General features: G+C 46.4%; 1 protein-coding gene across 6 annotated transcripts in view; it reads right to left on the reverse strand.

The window, feature by feature from the left end:
- Positions 1-1,728: 1,728 nt before the first annotated feature.
- The window catches only part of susd1 (sushi domain containing 1), an 84,447-nt gene continuing 67,643 nt past the window's right edge, over positions 1,729-18,532 (reverse strand). For 4 of the 6 annotated variants that reach the window (XM_067983583.1, XM_067983585.1, XM_067983586.1 and 1 more), the window contains one exon: positions 1,729-2,624. In XM_067983583.1, the coding sequence (XP_067839684.1) occupies positions 2,606-2,624 (19 nt within the window). In that variant the 3' untranslated portion in view covers positions 1,729-2,605. Of the gene's footprint in view, positions 2,625-16,047; positions 18,093-18,532 lie in introns of those variants that run through there. The other 2 variants (XR_010962759.1, XM_067983584.1) reach the window with 2 other exon arrangements.

Consider the following 18,532-nt stretch of genomic DNA (forward strand, 5'->3'; position numbering starts at 1 on the left):
AGAATGGATAGTTCGCAGGGGGTGGGAGAGATTGTAGTTCTGGAGGAGGGTTACAGAGATAGGGAGAAGCAAGGCCATGAAGGGAGTTAAACACGAGGATGAGCGTTGTAAATTTGAGGCGTTGGGGGACTGGAGCCAATGTAGGTCAGCAAGGATATGGGCGATGTGTGAATGGGACTTGATGAGCTGAAGTTTACAGAGGGTGGCCGGCCAGAAGAGCATTGGAATAGTTGAGTCTGGAGGTGACAACGGCATCGCTGAGGATTTCAGGGTCTGATGGTCTGAGGTGGGGGTGGAGGCAGGTGATGATTTTAGCTAACTCTGCTGTTTCATCGAGAGTTCTGCTAATCCTCCGCCAAAGTTCCAGCAGTAGATCAGATGAACCCCTATGCAAATTCCAGGCACGCATGCCTGTTACTGACACCAATCTCTCCTTGGTAACAGATGTACTCATCAACAATTGCTCTCCGCAGTCAAATAGATGAACATTTCTGAAAGCTCTGAGTGGGACAGGGTTAGACAAAGATCCTTTTGGAAATCAAACCACATTAAGTTATTGAGTGTTCTCGGAGACATACCCAGAGTTTCTGCGGGGAGTTCTCAGTTGGAACATCGGCAGAACCCACAGAGAATCAACATAAAGAGACCATTTATGCTGTTTCTTCAGGATTTCTGCTGAACTTGCAGTGGGAGAACAGGAGAACCCTGCAGATAATCTAGAGTCAATTTGCGCACAGCAAGGATACGGGCGATGTGCGAACGGGACTTGGTGAGCTGATGTTTGCAGAGGGTGGCTGGCCAGAAGAGCAACAAAGGTTCACTAGATTGATTCCTGGGAGGAGAGGGTTGCCCTTTGATTGAGTCGAGTGGGCCTATACTCTCTGGAGTTTAGAAGAATGAGAGGTGATCTCATATAAGATTCTGTGAGGAGCTTGACACGGTTGATGCTGAGAGGCTGTTTCCTCTGGCTGGAGAGTTTAGAATTAGGGGGCAAAGTCTCAGGATAAGGGGTCGGCCATCTAGGACTGAGATGAGGAGGAATTTCTTCACGCGGAGGGTTGTGAATCTTTGAGAATTCTCTACCCGAGGGCTGTGGATGCTCAGGCATTGAGTATATTGAAGGCTGAGATCAATAGGTTTTTGGACTCTAGGGGAATCAAGGGAGATGGGGATCGGGTGGGAAAGTGGAGTTGAGGTCGAAGATCAGCCATGATCTTATTGAATGGCGGAGCAGGCTCGAGTGTTCGAGTATGGCCTACTCCTGCTCCTATTTCTTATTTTCTTATGTCCCACAAACAGCAATGAAATAAATGACCCGATAATCTATTTTTTTAGCGATGTTGGTTGAGGGATAAATATTGACCAGGACACTGAGGAAAACGCCCCTGCTCTTTACGTCCACCTGAGAGGGCTGATGGAGCCTCGGCTTAACATCTCATCCGAAAGATGGCAACTCCAACAGTGCAGCACTCCCTCAGTACTGCACTGGGAGTGTCAGCCTAGATTTTGTGCTCTGGATTGGGACTTGAACCCACGACCTTCTGACTCAGAGGCAAGAGTGCTACCAACTGAGCCACAGCTGACACTATAACTACTACAGCAGTGTAACTATTACAAACATTCCCACAGTCGGGGATATGTTACCCCCCCCTCACCCCCCTCAATATACAGCACTTTACATAGATATAACTAGTTCTGTTAAAATTGCATGTGTTTTTAATATGCATGCTTTCTGAACTGTTGCGTCAATGAAATATAGCAAAGAAAATTGAGCAGTTATCACTTTTCATAAAGTCACATAAGAAAATATTACCATACACTTCCATCAGCACCTGTAATGTTGATGTTTCAAAACAGTTTTTGTAATACCACAGAAACCAGTTAACAAAGCACCCTAACAGTAAGCAAAACATTCCCTTTTATCATAAACGGTCATCAGTTAAACAGAAATTGTGAGGTGCATGGGAAGTGAATCATCCCTGAGCAGATGTTTCTATTAAGCAATTGCCATGTAATTGGCAGGCACAATATCGGCATTTGCCTAATTGCAGTCCACCCACTGCCTAGATCTTGACTGAGAAAAGTGCACTGTCCTCCATGGTCACTATCAGTGATCACTCCTGAGCTCCATCAACGTAGTGTGGGTGTCACTGGCAGCTGTTTAAAAATCTGGTAATGCTCTTGATCCTTAGCAGCAAATTTAAACATTCAGCCAGGACGTGTGAGCTTCTGACAGTCATGTGTCCTTACTGGGCTAATTACTGAACATCCAATGCATACATTCCACAGCAGTGCGTCAGGGAATCGCCTCGAAACTTAACATCTCGACTCACCAAAAACTTTACAGCGAGAATGAAAACAATTAGTTGGCTCATTTCTGTGGACAAATTCGTTGACAAGAAGCCAAGTCCTGGTTTTGGTTTATGGACGCTTGTTCTACGACACATTGGCTCCAGGTCTCATCCTCGTTTTCAAATCACTCCATGGCCTCGCCCCGTCCCTATCTCTGTAACCTGCACCAGCCCTACAAACCCCCGAAATAAAAGTTAAAAAAAAACTGGGGATGCTGGAAATCTGAAATAAAAACAGAAAATGCTGGAAATACTCAGCAGGTCGGGCAGCATCTGTGGAGAGAGAAACAGAGTTAATGTTTCAGATCAATGACCTTTCATCTGAATTGGAAGAAATAAAGAATTAACAGTTTTTGAACAAGTAAGAGCCAGGGAAAGGGGGAGTTGGGGGGGGGTGGGGGGGGGGGGGAAGAACAAAAGGGAAGGTCAATAAAACTGGATATCGGGTGGGGCGTAGCACAGGCGATCGATGTGATGCCATCCAGGCCCAATTTCTACCCTATTGTAGCAAACTATAATATTAAAAGAGCTCTATCATAATGAAGAATGAATTTGCTTGAGGAGGGAGCAGAATCAAAAGTACAAGAGTACAAAAGCAAGGAAGTTATGCTGAACCTTTATAAATCCCTGGTTAGACCTCAGCTGGAGTATTGTGTCCAATCCTGGGAACTGCACTTTAGGAAGGACAGAGGAGATTTACTAGAATGGTACCAAGGATGAGGGACTTCAGTTATGTGGAGAGACTGGAGAAGCTGGGGTTGTTCTCCTTAGAGCAGAGAAGGGAAACTTAATAGGAGGTGTTCAAAATTATGAAGGGTTTTGATAGAGTAAATATGGAGAAACTGTTTCCACTGGCAGGAGGGTCGGTCACCAGAAGGCACAAATTTAAGGTAATTGGCAAAGGAACCAAAAGGGGAGAATAGAAGAATTTTTTTTAGGCAGCGGGAATACACTGTCTAATTGGAGAGCTCTTTCAAAAATGCCAGCACAGGCACGATGGGCCCAATGACCTCCTTCTGTGCTGTATGATTCTATGATTCAATGAATCGTATATCGTTTCAATAATATGGTATATTACTGTGCTACTGTTAATCCCTAATGCATGGGCATCACAAAATCAATGGCAGTTCCCAATGCAAATTACCTGATCGACCTTATTCTGGCAGCAGAGCAGATCCACCTTTATTCCTGGCAGCAGACTTTAAATGTCGGAAATGGGAGAACATTACAAGGACGTCATTGTAGTGTTGCTCTCCTGGGGCCTGGATTACACCAAGCGTGTACAGCAACAATAATTTATAGCCCAGAGATTCCGTTCCTTCTTGGAGTGGAATTCGGGTGGAAGATAACCAGAGGCGCTGGAATTTGGGGCAGAACCCAGATCCACTGAGTTCCCGCCCCAAAATGTTTTTTATTCATTCTCAGATGCTGGTAAGTCTGGCATTTTTATTGCCCATCCCCAGTTATCCTGAGAAGATGATGATGGGCCTCCTTCTTGAACTGCGAGCTGTCTGATACAACTGAGCGCCTTACAAGGACAGCTAAGAGTCAATCACATTGGTGTGAGACTAGAGTCACATGTAGGCCAGACTAGGTAAGAACGGCAGGTTTCTTTCCCTAAGGGGCATTAGTGAATCAGTTGGGATTTTATAATAATCCGACTGTTTTATGGTCATTTTTGCTGATGCCAGTGTTTTATTTCCAGATTTCAAATCCCTAAACTGCCATGGTGGGATTTGAACTCTCAGTTCTCTGGATTACTAGTCCAGTAACATAACCACTACACTACCAAATTCTGGATATGAAAGACAGCACCTCCAACAGAGATGGAGAGGCAAAGAGGTTTAGGGAGGGAATTTAAGTGCTTAGGGCCTAGACAGCTGAAGGCCCCGCCACCAATGGTGGGATGAAGGAACTGGGGAATACGCAAGAGGCCAGAACTGGAGGAGAGCAGAGATCTCAGAGGATTGTAGGGCTGGAGGAGGTTACAGAGATAGGGAGGGGCGAGACAGTGGAGGGATTTGAACACGGGGATGAGAATTTTAAAATCGAGGCGTTGCTGGACCGGGAACCAATGTAGGTCAGCGAGCACAGGGTGTGATGGGTGAACGGGACTTGGTGCGAGTTAGGATACGGGCAGCAGAATTTTGGATGAGCTCAAGTTTATGGAGCTCGAGTTAATGGAAGGCGGAAAGACAGGAGGCTTGCCAGTAGGGCATTGGACAGTTCCACGGACAGGATGGAGGAGGACATAAAAGATTTAAAATGGGAGCAAATGGTCAGAAAAACTGTAGAGCTCGTACAATTCCTAGTAAAGTAAATCTGATCAAATATTATACATATAGTGAAATCCTGTTAGAATGGGCAAAACATGATCAGATTTCCATTGAGTAGGACTAGTTACAGGCAACAAAATTCTTGGAGCTTGCCAACAGTTCACTTATGTCAGGATGTTGCATAAATGCAGATCTCAAAACCATTCCAAATTTTATAGGAAATGATGAGAGTCAATGTCCAGGTAAAGGGGGGAGGAGTAGAGGAAACAGTAATCCAGATGATGTAACAGAGCCAAAAAGAAATAATACATTTCACATGAGGTGCACAGGCGAGAGTCAGTTCCTCATGGTGTTTTGTAAAACAAAACTTTTAGCTATTGTGGGAGATTTTCAACTCATGGCCGTCCGTTTCTTGGCTGGAAAACAGGGGGCTGACAGTTGAAGATTAGGGGGCACTTCACCCACCCCAGGGATGCCCAAGGTCTGCCTGATGCAATTTATCAGGTGGGCCTGCAAATGGGTGAGCAGCCTGCCCATCTGAAACAGGCACAGGGCTTCTTAAATATGCAAATTCGTATTCTATGCCAGTTGTAGAGCCCCGACTGCAACTTTCAGGTACAAATTACATGGAATGTACAGAAACAGGCCATTTGGCCCAACTGGTCTATGCTGGTGTCTATGCTCCACATGAGCCTCCTCCCTCTCTACTTCATCTAATCCTATCAGCATGTCCTTCTATTCCTTTCTCCCTCGTGTACTTATCTAGCTTCCCCTTAAATGCATCGATGCTCTTCACCTCAACCACTCCATGTGGTAGCGAGTTCCACATTCTCACCATTCTAAAAAAAGTTTCTCCTGAATTCCTTATCTGATTTGTTAGTGACAATCTTATGATTATGGTCCCCTAGTTCTGGTCTCCCTCACAAGTGGAAACACCTTCTCTACGTCTACCCTATCGAACCCCTTCATAATTTTAATGACCTCCATCAGGTCACCTCTCAGCCTTCTCTTTTCTGTTCAGAGGATGCAGTGTGCACAGTGCCCTAGTTGTACCAGCCTAACCAATGCTGGGGACCACTCCAAAAAAAGGACATTTTTAGTTTTTACTTTTGTGGGCCCTGTAGGACCAGGTGTTCTCCTTCTGGGCCCAAACTAAACTCTGGCCCGCTGCTGACCTGTTTGATTTGTGTTAGGGAAGGGTATTATGGGTTATGGAACCAAGGTGGGTAGATGGAGTTAAGATACAGATCAGCCGTGATCTAACTGAATGGCGGAACAGGCTCGAGAGGCTGAATGGCCTCCTCCTGTTCCTATGTTTCCCCTAGGGTTTGCCCCCCACCCCCACCGCCACCCCGACGTTTACCTTCCATATGATGCGATCTCTGCCTCCAGTCAGGAAGCGGTCCAGCTCCCTCTTGAAGGCAGAGAGAGTCAGTGCCCACCACACCAGCCGGCAATGTGTTCCAGAGGCTCACTACTCTCTGGGATCCAAAAAATGACGGACAGGAAAAGACCAACTAGTCCATCCAGCCTGTCCCCATACAGTTGTGATGCCTTGTGCATCACAATACAGACTCTCCCCACCCCACGTAATCTCCTGGGAGAGGCGAAAAACGTGATGAAAACCCCAAAATACTGCGGATGCTAGCAATCTGAAATGAAAACAGAAAATGCTGGAAAACACTCAACAGGTCAGGCAGCCTCTGTAGAGAGAGAATTTTGGGAGAGGAGCAGGATGGGGCAGGGGTGGGGGGGGGGGGGAATGCAGGGAATCTGGAAAATTCTTCTCCTGACCCCCTTAAGCAATCAAAACTGGCCCAGGAGACCACGCTGGCCCTGATTAAACGTTACACAGTATTGTCATATGACACAGTAGACACAGAAGCAAAGCAAACAGAACATAGTGAAATATCATTTTTCACCAAGAACTAAAGTCATTTTCATTGAACAATCAAGTGATTAATTCACTCGTATTTCAAATACACATACACACAGTATTCTGTATTTTGTTTAAAGCTTAGCTAAACAATGACTTATATATAAATGGAATATGACACTGGTGTAATATGTTAGCCGGTTCGTGTAGGTCACACAAACACCAGGCATTTAGTTTCCAGTAAATCTTTAAGCACCACTGTGCAGGAAAGGATTTACTTTGCCATGTGTTAGTGCTCTGAGTCTCACCACTAGTCAAATGTCCAGTGTGCGTAGCTTGTAACGATTGTCACACATACCGACTTGTGCATCATCAAAGAGTCAACTAGTGAACAACAACTTGTATTTATATAGCGTCTTTAATGTAGTAAAACATCCCAAGGAGCTTCACAGGAGCGATTTTCAAACAAAATTTGACACCGAGCCACATAAGGAGATATTAGGACAGGTGACCAAAAGCTTGGTCAAAGAGGTAGGTTTTAAGGAGCATCTTAAAGAAGGAGAGAGAGGTAGAGAGGTGGAGAGGTTTAGGGAGGCAATTCCCAGAGCTAAGGGCCTAGGCAGCTGAAGGCACGGCCACCAATGGTGGAGCGATGAAAATCAGGGTCGCGCAAGAGGCCAAAATTGGAGGAGTGCAGAGATCTCGGAGGGTTGTCGGGGTGGAGGTGGTTACAGAGTTACGTATAAAGGTTACGCGTAATTATGTTATGACAGATACTGAATAGCATTGGGCGAAGGAGGAGAGAGGATTTGATGGTATTCCACTATGAAGACCACCAAAGCCAACCCCAAACCTTCCACTCACCCAACACTCACATTCCAGTAGTGGTGACTGGATGGCAGATTTCCCTTACTTAGTCCAGGTATACAGAGACCATCTGGCATCCCAGTCCAGATCGGCTAATCCAACATAGGCCAGAGTTCAAATCTGGGATCCTTCCTGGTCTGTGTGGCTCAGTACAACACCACACTTACACACAAGGGCTTTATAAATAGAGGCTTAGAGTACAAAAACAAGGAAGTTATATAAAACACTGGTTTGGCCACAACTGGAGTATTGTGTCCAATTCTGGGCAGCGCACTTTAGGAAGGATATGAAGGCCTTAGGGAGTGTGTGCTGAAAAGATTTACCAGAATGGTTCCAGGGCTGAGGGATTTCAATTATGTGGATAGACCGGAGAAGCTGGGGTTGTTCTCCTTAGAGCAAAGGAGGTTGAGAGGCAATTTGATAGAAGTATTCAAAATCATGAAAGGTTTAGATAAAGTAAATAAAGAGAAACCGTCACCATTGGCGGAAAGGTCGAGAATTAGAGGACAGAGGTTTAAGGTGATTGGCAAAAGAACCAAAGGCGACGTGAGGAAAAACTTTTCTACGCAGCGAGTGGTTATGATCTGGAATGCGCTGCCTGAAAGGGTGGTGGAAGCAGATTCAATGAATTGGATAAATACTTGAAGGGAAAAAATTTGCAGGGCTACGGGGAAAGAGCAGGGGAATGGGACTAACTGGAGTGCTCTTACAAAGAGCTGGCATGGGCTTGATGGGCCGAATGGCCTCCTTCTGTGCTGTAACGAGTCTATGATTCAATGATAAGAACCAGTGCTAGTATTTTCACACCACATTTATGACTATACGGATGTGAACGCCATGTGGAAATGCCACCTTAATAAGAGTATAAGTGACCGTTGCAGATGAAGTCTAGTGAACACACAGCAAAGAGTTAAAAGGCTGTAATATAACTTAATTGAAGATTTCAGATGATATCAGAAACGCTGAAATTGAACTTTTTGAAACATTAGCTGGAAGCCGAGATTAGGTTCTATCCTTTAACTCATTTCCGGTGTCAGTTATTCAACACATTTATGAAATTTTAAGTTGTAATTTTTACAGTTTTGCGCCATTTTGGGCACCATTGCATAATGTCATTACGGTGCTAAAAGATGATTACAACAGAAAATTGTGAATTTAAGTGTAAGACTGCACAATGCTGGTGGGAGAAAATATTATGTTCATAAGACTATTTATTTTACCAAATTGCTATTGGTTTCTTACTTTGAAAATGGCAAAGAGGTCTTTCAAAAGGAGTAGTCGAGGCAAATAGTATAGATGCCTTTAAGGGGCAGCTGGATAAACACATGAAAGGGAGAAAGGAATAGAAGGTTACGCAGATAGGGTTAGACAAAGTAGGGAGGGAGGAGGCTCGTGTGGAGCATAAACACCGGCATAGACCAGTTGGGCCGAATGGCCTGTTTCTGAGCTGTAAATTCTAAGTAAATGTAACCTTTGGAAATAAGTGTTTATTAACTTCAGTACCTCAGTCACCTATGCAAAATGTCAGCAAATGAAAGAGGGAGGACGATGTCTGCCTGTGCTGAGTTAGGCAATTTGTTCATGCGATAATTGGTTCAGTTCCCCTGCTCTAAGTCGGGGAAAGTCAGCCAGCGTTCCTGCTGTGTCGCCATGGATTTTTACTGGACAATGTGCATGTGTGGGAGTTGGACGAGGATATGAACAAGAGTTGGTTGTAATGCCCCCCCCCCCAATAGTCGAATAGTCCATGACGCTCCCTGCCCCAGTCTCACACACGAAGAAAGGCTACTTGGGTTGGTTAGCAAAGAGCGCCTGATTTTTGCCTTGGGGGGGAAATGGTTTCAGAAAAGTGATGGTGAAGACACACAAAGCTCAGATTGCACGATAAGGCAATCGCAGAATGCAGAGGAGGCTGAGGGGTGATTTCAACAGATGTTGTGATAGAATCACTAACATAAACATTTTAAGAACTATGGGGACAGAGCAGGGGGGAATGGGATTAATTCGATAGCTCTTTCAAAGAGCCAGCACAGGCACAATGGGGCCTCCCTCCGTGCTGTATGATTCTGTGATAATACTTTGTGAAAAGTAAATTACCTGGTCTGAATGGGCAACTGAATAAGAAATACAGGATTTATTTGCGTCTAATAGCAAAAAATATTCCCAATTTCAGTTGTTTGAATAAAGCCTTGGTTTGCTGTACTGTTTTGCTAACCTGTTCATGTGTCTACACTGCTTTTGTCCTGTTAACTCTTTAGGCACCTGGTAATGAAAGGAATAAGGAAGAAGGACTTGCATTTAAATAACATCTTTCATGTCCCCAGTAGTCCCAAACTGATTAACAGACAATTAGTTAGTTTTTGAAATAAAAACGGAAAATGCTGGAGAAGCTCAGCAAGTCAGGCAGCATCTGTGGAGAAAGAAACAGAGTTAACGTTTCAGGTCGAAGACCTCGTGTCAGAACTGGTTTGTGAACAACCACAGTTTGCATAATTTCCATTACATTCTGACGAAAGGTCAGTAAGATGAATAACGAGCTTTACGACATAGTTTGAGGGATGGATGTTGGCCAGCACACAAGCAAAACTCCTTGCGCTCTTCTTTGGAAAAAAGTGCCATGGGAATTTTTACACCCCTTGAAAAGGCAGACAGTTCAACACCTTATCCGAAAGACAGCACCTCTGACAGTGCAGCACTCCCTCACTATGCACTGAAGTATAAACCTAGCACGTGCTCAAATCCTGGAGTGGGATTTGAACCCACAACCTTAGAGGTGAGAGAACTACTACTGAGTTAAGCTGACACTCTGGAAAGCAGGTGGAGGGGGAAGAGGGGTCAGTGCACACTGTGAATTGTGAGATTGCACAATTTCAGTTATAACATTAGCAGTACAATAAAAGGGAAATTGAAGTATGGCATATATTATAAACCAGTAACTCCTTGCCTGCTGAAGGGTCCAACCTGAATGTTAACCTATCTTTCTCTTTCAGATGCTGACTAACCAGCATTATTTTGGATAATAATTCATGCCTCTGTTTCTAGCATAAGGATTAAAAAATAACTGCAAGTTACATGAGTAACTTATTACTTGCCCTGATCTCAGCAGATTTCAGCTGTAAGTTACTGGGCACTCACAAATACAGGGGGACCCAAAACACAATTTGAAAACATTTTTAGTGAATACTGTTTTTCCATCTAAAATACTTAAATGTTTAATATTTCATCATTTTTTAAATGAGAAAGGATAAAGAGTGAAAGAGAACAGTTCTTAGAAGTGTATATATTTATTAGCAGAAACAGAAGGCGCATGTGTTGTGGCAATTGAATAAAATTATCAATAATTACAGCTTCTGTTCCAAAAAGATGAACTATTTGAGTGATTCAATGTAAAAAATAAAATAACAGCTTATTTAAATTGTAAATATGTAGATTTCATTAACAATATAAAAACTAAGGGCTCTATATTTGGACTTATGGGTATGAAGCCACTTTGGTGATAAGTACATTTTAGCCTCATACCGCTGAGCTCCTGCTGGCCAATATTGGGTTTCATTCCTTCACAACTACAAACTACTCCATAAACTTGAGCTCATCCAAAACTCTGCTGCCCGTATCCTAACTCACACCAAGTCCCGTTCACCCATCACCCCCTGTCCTCACTGACCTACATTGGCGCCTGGTCCGGCAGTGCCTCCATTTTAAAATTCTCATCCTTGTTTTCAAATCCCTCCGTGGCCTCACCCCTCCCTATCTCTGCAACCTCCTCCAGCCCTACAACCCTCCGAGATCTCTGCGCTCCTCCAATTCTGGCCTCTTTGGCATCCCCGATTTTCTTCGCTCCACCATTGGCGGCCGTGCCTTCAGCTGCCTAGGTCCCAAGCTCTGGAATTCCCTCCCCAAACCTCTCGACCTCTTTCCCCTCCAAAAGGGGCTCCCCTCAAAACCTACCTCTTTGAGCACACTTTTGGTCACCAGTCTCCTTATGTGGCTTGGTGTCAAATTTTGTCTGATAACGCTCCTGTGAAGCACCGTGGGGACGTTTTAATATGTTAAAGGCACTATATAAATGCAAGTTGTTGTTGTAGACTCCCATAAGGGTGGTTGCTGGTCTGAGCACCTGGTGACACACATCATCACTCAGAATCCTCTGTTCTCCTCCCCCCACCACCCCCTGCCCCACCAATGACATCCACTGTCTAGGGCCATATGTGAATAATGGCCACTTCGGTATTCAGCATCTCGCTATCTTCAGAAGAGTAGGAACTTAACTGGACCAGCCATATAAATACTGCGGCTACAAGAGCAGGTCAGAGGCTGGGTATTCTGCGGCGAGTGACTCACCTCCTGACTCCCCAAAGTCTTTCCACCATCTACAAGGCACAAGTCAGGAGTGTGATGGAATACTCTCCACTTGCCTGGATGAGTGCAGCTCCAACAACGCTCAAGAAACTCGACACCATCCAGGACAAAGCAGCCCGCTTGAATGGCACCCCATCCACCATCCTAATCATTCACTCCCTTCACCTCCGGCGCACTGTGGCTGCAGTGTGTACCATCCACAGGATGCACTGCAGCAATTCGCCAAGGCTTCTTCGACAGCACCTCCCAAACCCGTGACCTCTACCACCTAGAAGGACAAGGGCAGCAGGTACATGGGAACAACACCACCTGCACGTTCCCCTCCAACTCACACACCATCCTGACTTGGAAATATATCACCGTTCCTTCATCGGTCGCTGGATCAAAATCCTGGAACTCCCTTCCTAACAGCACTGTGGGAGAACCGTCTCCACACGGACTGCAGCGGTTCAAGAAGGCGGCTCACCACCACCTTCTCAAGGGCAATTAGGGATGGGCAATAAATGCCGGCCTCGCCAACGACGCCCACATCCCATGAATGAATTTTAAAAAATGCCTGCTGTGGTCATTGTTTCCACAGATGTATACGGGCCACGTGGAGTTCAAGCGCAGCACTTGATTCATGGTGACCCAAACGGCCTTCCTCATCCATAGTTATCTTGTGATCACTCTTTTTTGAATAAGGAATTGTAAACAATTTTACAACACCAAGTTATAGTCCAACGATTTTATTTTTAATCCCACAAGCTTTCGGGGGCTTTCCCCTTCCTCAGGCGGTGTGGAAAGGGAAAGCCCCCGAAAGCTTGTGGGATTAAAAATAAAATCGTTGGACTATAACTTGGTGTTGTAAAATTGTTTACAATTGTTAACCCCAGTCCATCACCGGCATCTCCACATCTTGAATAAGGAAGGTAAGGAGGATGAGCAGGCATTCATAGAAAGATAGACTTGCATTTATACAGCGCCTTTCACGACCTCAGGACATCTCAAAGCACTTTACAGTCAATGAAGTACTATTTCAAGTGTAGTCACTGTTGTAACACATGAAACGTAGCAGCCAATTTGCGCGCAGCAAGCTCCCACAAACAGCAATGACATAATGACCAGATAATCTGTTTTTAGTGACGTTGGTTGAGGCCTCGGTTTAATATCTCATCTGAAAGACGGCACCTCCGACAGGTCAGCACTTCCTCGGTACCGCACTGGGAATGTCAGCCTAGATTATGTGCTCAAGTCTCTGGAGTGGGGCTTGAACCAAAGGAGAGGGTGCAACCCACTGAGCCACAGCTGACACCTGTTAGCGCTGTGCGTTGATTGATCTTGGGAGTGTGAGCACTGTGCGTTGCCTGAACTCTGACGGGTTCTGCCTGCAGTGCCACTTACATTGGTATCTCTGCATAAGGTGCTGCACTGCCCGTCTCCAGCCCGATGACCACTGACTGGATCAAATTACACAATCCAATTACACCTCTCCCTTCCCTGCATTCTCTGTACACCTGTGTAGCTGGAGGCTGCCAGGAATGCATCATTACTGAACATATTGATTTCTGTGCTGTAATTTCCATGTAAAACTACTGAAAGTGCTCTTAATGGCAAAAACGGCATTTAGCAGAAGGAAAATCATCGACACTGAGTAAATCTAAAGTTTGTTCAGGCAATACAACCTTAAAAGTGCAATTTACAAAACAAAGACATTGCATCCCATTATTACAAACCATTCTCCATGGACCCTGGGAAAATATGAGGTTCAGTTTTTGCATTAAATTGTTTTTTGTACAGAGATGCCTCACTTATGTGAAAATCTAAACATCCTGTCTTGAGGTAAATGACTTCTCAAAGGGGGAACTCCCCTGAGCAGGGTTCGTATCCCGTCCCGAATGGAGAGGCCCGAGGAGCTCCCGATATTGGGCCTCAGATCTCGTTAGAATGAAGATGGTGCTGCGGGAGGAGAACGGAGAGGAGCAGACAAAGATCAGGCCACTGCTAGCGCCACAGCAACCCGCAGGTAAGCGATGGCCTGGGGGGAGGGGGTTGGCAGCCAGCAGCAGCCTGCGGGGATGGGGAAGAGGGAGATAAGGGGGAGGGGGGATGGGGCCTCGGGGGGAAGGGATCTCGGGGGGAAGGGATCTCGGGGGGGGAAGGGATCTCGGGGGGAAGGGATCTCGGGGGGGGAAGGGATCTCGGGGGGGGAAGGGATCTCGGGGGGGAAGGGATCTCGGGGGGGAAGGGATCTCGGGGGGGAAGGGATCTCGGGGGGGAAGGGATCTCGGGGGGGAAGGGATCTCGGGGGGGAAGGGATCTCGGGGGGGGAAGGGATCTCGGGGGGGGAAGGGATCTCGGGGGGGAAGGGATCTCGGGGGGGAAGGGATCTCGGGGGGGAAGGGATCTCGGGGGGGAAGGGATCTCGGGGGGGAAGGGATCTCGGGGGGGAAGGGATCTCGGGGGGGAAGGGATCTCGGGGGGGAAGGGATCTCGGGGGGGAAGGGATCTCGGGGGGGAAGGGATCTCGGGGGGGAAGGGATCTCGGGGGGGAGGGGGGGAGAGAAAGGGATTTCAAGGCTGGAAGCGGGGTTGGTCAGGAGGGTCCTTTAATGTGGGATTGGGAGGAGCACTGCAGCTCCTCTTGGCTCCATATTCAGAGATAAGACACTTATCTTCATTGTTGCAGGCGATCCCTAGGGCGGGTTTCCCTGAGTGTCGCCCGTAACGGCACCGACTGTTTCAGGACAAACCAGTCATGCAGCAAGGACAGGAAGCAAGCGTTAGGCCACTTGGTTCTATTTGCAAAGGGCCTGACGCCTGCTTCGGGTTTGGGTAAAGGACACCTCTTGGTTGTACTTACCCAATAGCACTGGGAGTTGGTCCTGGAGTTTGTTAGCACTGGGAGTTGGTCCTGGAGTTTGTTAGCACTGGGAGTTGGTCCTGGAGTTTGTTAGCACTGGGAGTTGGTCCTGGAGTTTGTTAGCACTGGGAGTTGGTCCTGGAGTTTGTTCGCACTGGGAGTTGGTCCTGGAGTTTGTTAGCACTGGGAGTTGGTCCTGGAGTTTGTTAACACTGGGAGTTGGTCCTGGAGTTTGTTAACACTGGGAGTTGGTCCTGGAGTTTGTTAACACTGGGAGTTGGTCCTGGAGTTTGTTAACACTGGGAGTTGGTCCTGGAGTTTGTTAACACTGGGAGTTGGTCCTGGAGTTTGTTAGCACTGGGAGTTGGTCCTGGAGTTTGTTAGCACTGGGAGTTGGTCCTGGAGTTTGTTCTGGAGTTTGTTCGCACTGGGAGTTGGTCCTGGAGTTTGTTAACACTGGGAGTTGGTCCTGGAGTTTGTTAACACTGGGAGTTGGTCCTGGAGTTTGTTAACACTGGGAGTTGGTCCTGGAGTTTGTTAGCACTGGGAGTTGGTCCTGGAGTTTGTTAGCACTGGGAGTTGGTCCTGGAGTTTGTTAGCACTGGGAGTTGGTCCTGGAGTTTGTTAGCACTGGGAGTTGGTCCTGGAGTTTGTTAGCACTGGGAGTTGGTCCTGGAGTTTGTTAGCACTGGGAGTTGGTCCTGGAGTTTGTTAGCACTGGGAGTTGGTCCTGGAGTTTGTTAGCACTGGGAGTTGGTCCTGGAGTTTGTTAGCACTGGGAGTTGGTCCTGGAGTTTGTTAGCACTGGGAGTTGGTCCTGGAGTTTGTTAGCACTGGGAGTTGGTCCTGGAGTTTGTTAGCACTGGGAGTTGGTCCTGGAGTTTGTTAGCACTGGGAGTTGGTCCTGGAGTTTGTTAGCACTGGGAGTTGGTCCTGGAGTTTGTTAGCACTGGGAGTTGGTCCTGGAGTTTGTTAGCACTGGGAGTTGGTCCTGGAGTTTGTTAGCACTGGGAGTTGGTCCTGGAGTTTGTTAGCACTGGGAGTTGGTCCTGGAGTTTGTTAGCACTGGGAGTTGGTCCTGGAGTTTGTTAGCACTGGGAGTTGGTCCTGGAGTTTGTTAGCACTGGGAGTTGGTCCTGGAGTTTGTTAGCACTGGGAGTTGGTCCTGGAGTTTGTTAGCACTGGGAGTTGGTCCTGGAGTTTGTTAGCACTGGGAGTTGGTCCTGGAGTTTGTTAGCACTGGGAGTTGGTCCTGGAGTTTGTTAGCACTGGGAGTTGGTCCTGGAGTTTGTTAGCACTGGGAGTTGGTCCTGGAGTTTGTTAGCACTGGGAGTTGGTCCTGGAGTTTGTTAGCACTGGGAGTTGGTCCTGGAGTTTGTTAGCACTGGGAGTTGGTCCTGGAGTTTGTTAGCACTGGGAGTTGGTCCTGGAGTTTGTTAGCACTGGGAGTTGGTCCTGGAGTTTGTTAGCACTGGGAGTTGGTCCTGGAGTTTGTTAGCACTGGGAGTTGGTCCTGGAGTTTGTTAACACTGGGAGTTGGTCCTGGAGTTTGTTAACACTGGGAGTTGGTCCTGGAGTTTGTTAACACTGGGAGTTGGTCCTGGAGTTTTGTCTCAGAATTGGGGGTTTATTCATCCATGCCATACAATGGTTTAATAGGGAATGACTTGGATACTGAGGGGGTTAGGGACAAGCAGCTCAGCAAGAGGAAATCATTGGAAGTCTCAGCTCAGGCAGTTGTAGAAGTTGCTGATTGAGTTGCACAAGCTCAAGAGCTTCTAACTCCTGAAGATACTCAGGGGGATAAGGCAGTTTCAAGCAGAGGGCTTGCCAGATTGTCTCCGAGCACCGGAGAGGCAAGCAGGGTGGCAGCAAGCAGTGCATGGAAATTGGCTGCTGTATTTCCTACATTACACTGACTACACTTCATTGGCTGTAAAGCACTTTGGGACATCCTATGGTTGGAATTACATATGCCAGTGTTAATGCTCCACACCAACCTCCTCCCACTCCTCTTTATCTCATGCTATGAGCATATCCTTCTATCCTTTCTCCCTCATGTACTTATCTAGCTTCCCCTTAAATGCATCTATACTATTTGCCTCAACTACTCCTTGTGGTAGTGAGTTCCACATTCTCACCACTCTCTGGGTAAAGAAGTTCCTCCTGAATTCCCTTTTAGATTTATTAGTGACTATCTTATATTTATGGCCCCTAGTTCTGGTCTCCCCCACAAATGGAAACGTCTTCTCTACGTCTACCCTATAAAACCCCATCATGATTTTAAAGACCTCTATCAGGTCACCCCTCAACCTTCTCTTTTCTAGAGAAAAGAGCTCTAGCTTGTTTAGCCTTTCCTGATAAGTACATCCTCTCAGTTCTGGTATCATCCTTGTGAATCTTTTTTTGCACCTTTTCCAGTGCCTTATCTTAGTGGTCTCACTGTCCAGGGTGGCCTGGATAGTATAAGCCGAGGGGAGGTGGAGGTGGGGCAGCTGGCCAACCACGCCCAAGGGCTTTGGGAAAGGCAGACCCAAAGCACTCCCCTCATCTCACAGAAATTAAAAAGGTACCATGTGTCCTGAGAGAGCCGCAGAGAGGGGTACAGGGTGCTCGGGAAGCAGGTCGACACCACGTCTTGTGCAGGACCAGGTAGTAGGTCTCGTGGAAGAGATGAGCTTGAAGAGCAAGGGACCGCAGTGGGAGACAAGATGCAGGGTGAGGGGTGATCAGAGGTAGAGTGGGTGGGAGGTCTGTAGCAGGGGTGGAGAAGGGGGCAGAGGCAAGGCAACTGCATGAATGTTCTCAATCTTGATGCAAAAAATCCATTTCTTTGCACTTGGTGTTGGAGAGGAGGGTGGAGGGGTTAGGGGAAAAGATTTGAGGAGGGGGTCCATTGTAAAGAAAGACTTTCAATTCTATAGCGCCTTTCACGACCTCAGGACATCCCAAAGCGCTTTGCAACCAGTGAAGTACTTTTAAAGTGTAGTCACTGGTGTAATGCAGGAAACGAGGCAGCCAATTTGCGCACAGCAAGATCCCACAAACAGCAATGTGATAATGACCAGATAATCTGTTTTTAGTGATGTTGGTTGAGGGATAAATATTGGCCCCAGGTCCCTGGGGAAAACTCCCCGCTCTTCTTCGAAACAGTGCCAGGGGATCTTTTACCTCCACCTGAGAGGGCAGACTGGGCTTTGGTTTAAAGTCTCATCTGAAAGATGTCATCTCCCTCAGTACTGCACTGGGAGTGTCAGCCTAGATTTTGCGCTCAAGTTCCTGGAGTGAATTTAACTTCATATATAAACCTATCATATTATAAAAATAAATAAAAGTTTTACAATCACAGTCTGTCCAAGATCGGAAGAAAAAGATCACTTGACAGTATCTTGGGTAAGGTACAAGCATACTTTAAGATTTGGCAGCCCGGCAATGTTTTTGTTCTTATTCGTTGAAAAACCTCTGGAATCTGCTGAATTCGCTGAAATAACCAGTGGGACAATGGGTCGTCCTTTATTTATCTGTTTAAAAGATTGAATAACCTTCAGATACAAATTCAGACTAATTTACACATCCAAATGAACAGTTTTACATATTCCTTCGTCTTTCCAATGCCTTTTACATAGAATTACATTACCTACAATTTACAGTACAGATGCAGACCATTTGGCCCAACATCTCTATGCCAGCATTTATACCCCACATGAGCATCATGATAATTTACCTGTCATATAACAAACCATAAATCCTAAATTCTCTCACCCCACCATTTGGTCGACGGATGCAGAACGAGGGGGAGGAAGCGAAGAAAAAGAAACTCACTCCAAATATCTAAAACTTTTTTTTTTAAAAAGGAGATAGCTGGTTTCATGCGTTAGACCTAAATCTGTACAAATGTAGAAGATGGAACTCGCGACCACAAGGAGTAGAAGGCTATGCTGATAGTGTAGGGGTGGGAGGA

The sequence above is a fragment of the Heptranchias perlo genome, chromosome 4 (genome assembly GCF_035084215.1).
Source record: "Heptranchias perlo isolate sHepPer1 chromosome 4, sHepPer1.hap1, whole genome shotgun sequence".
In the NCBI taxonomy this organism is placed as follows: domain Eukaryota; kingdom Metazoa; phylum Chordata; class Chondrichthyes; order Hexanchiformes; family Hexanchidae; genus Heptranchias; species Heptranchias perlo.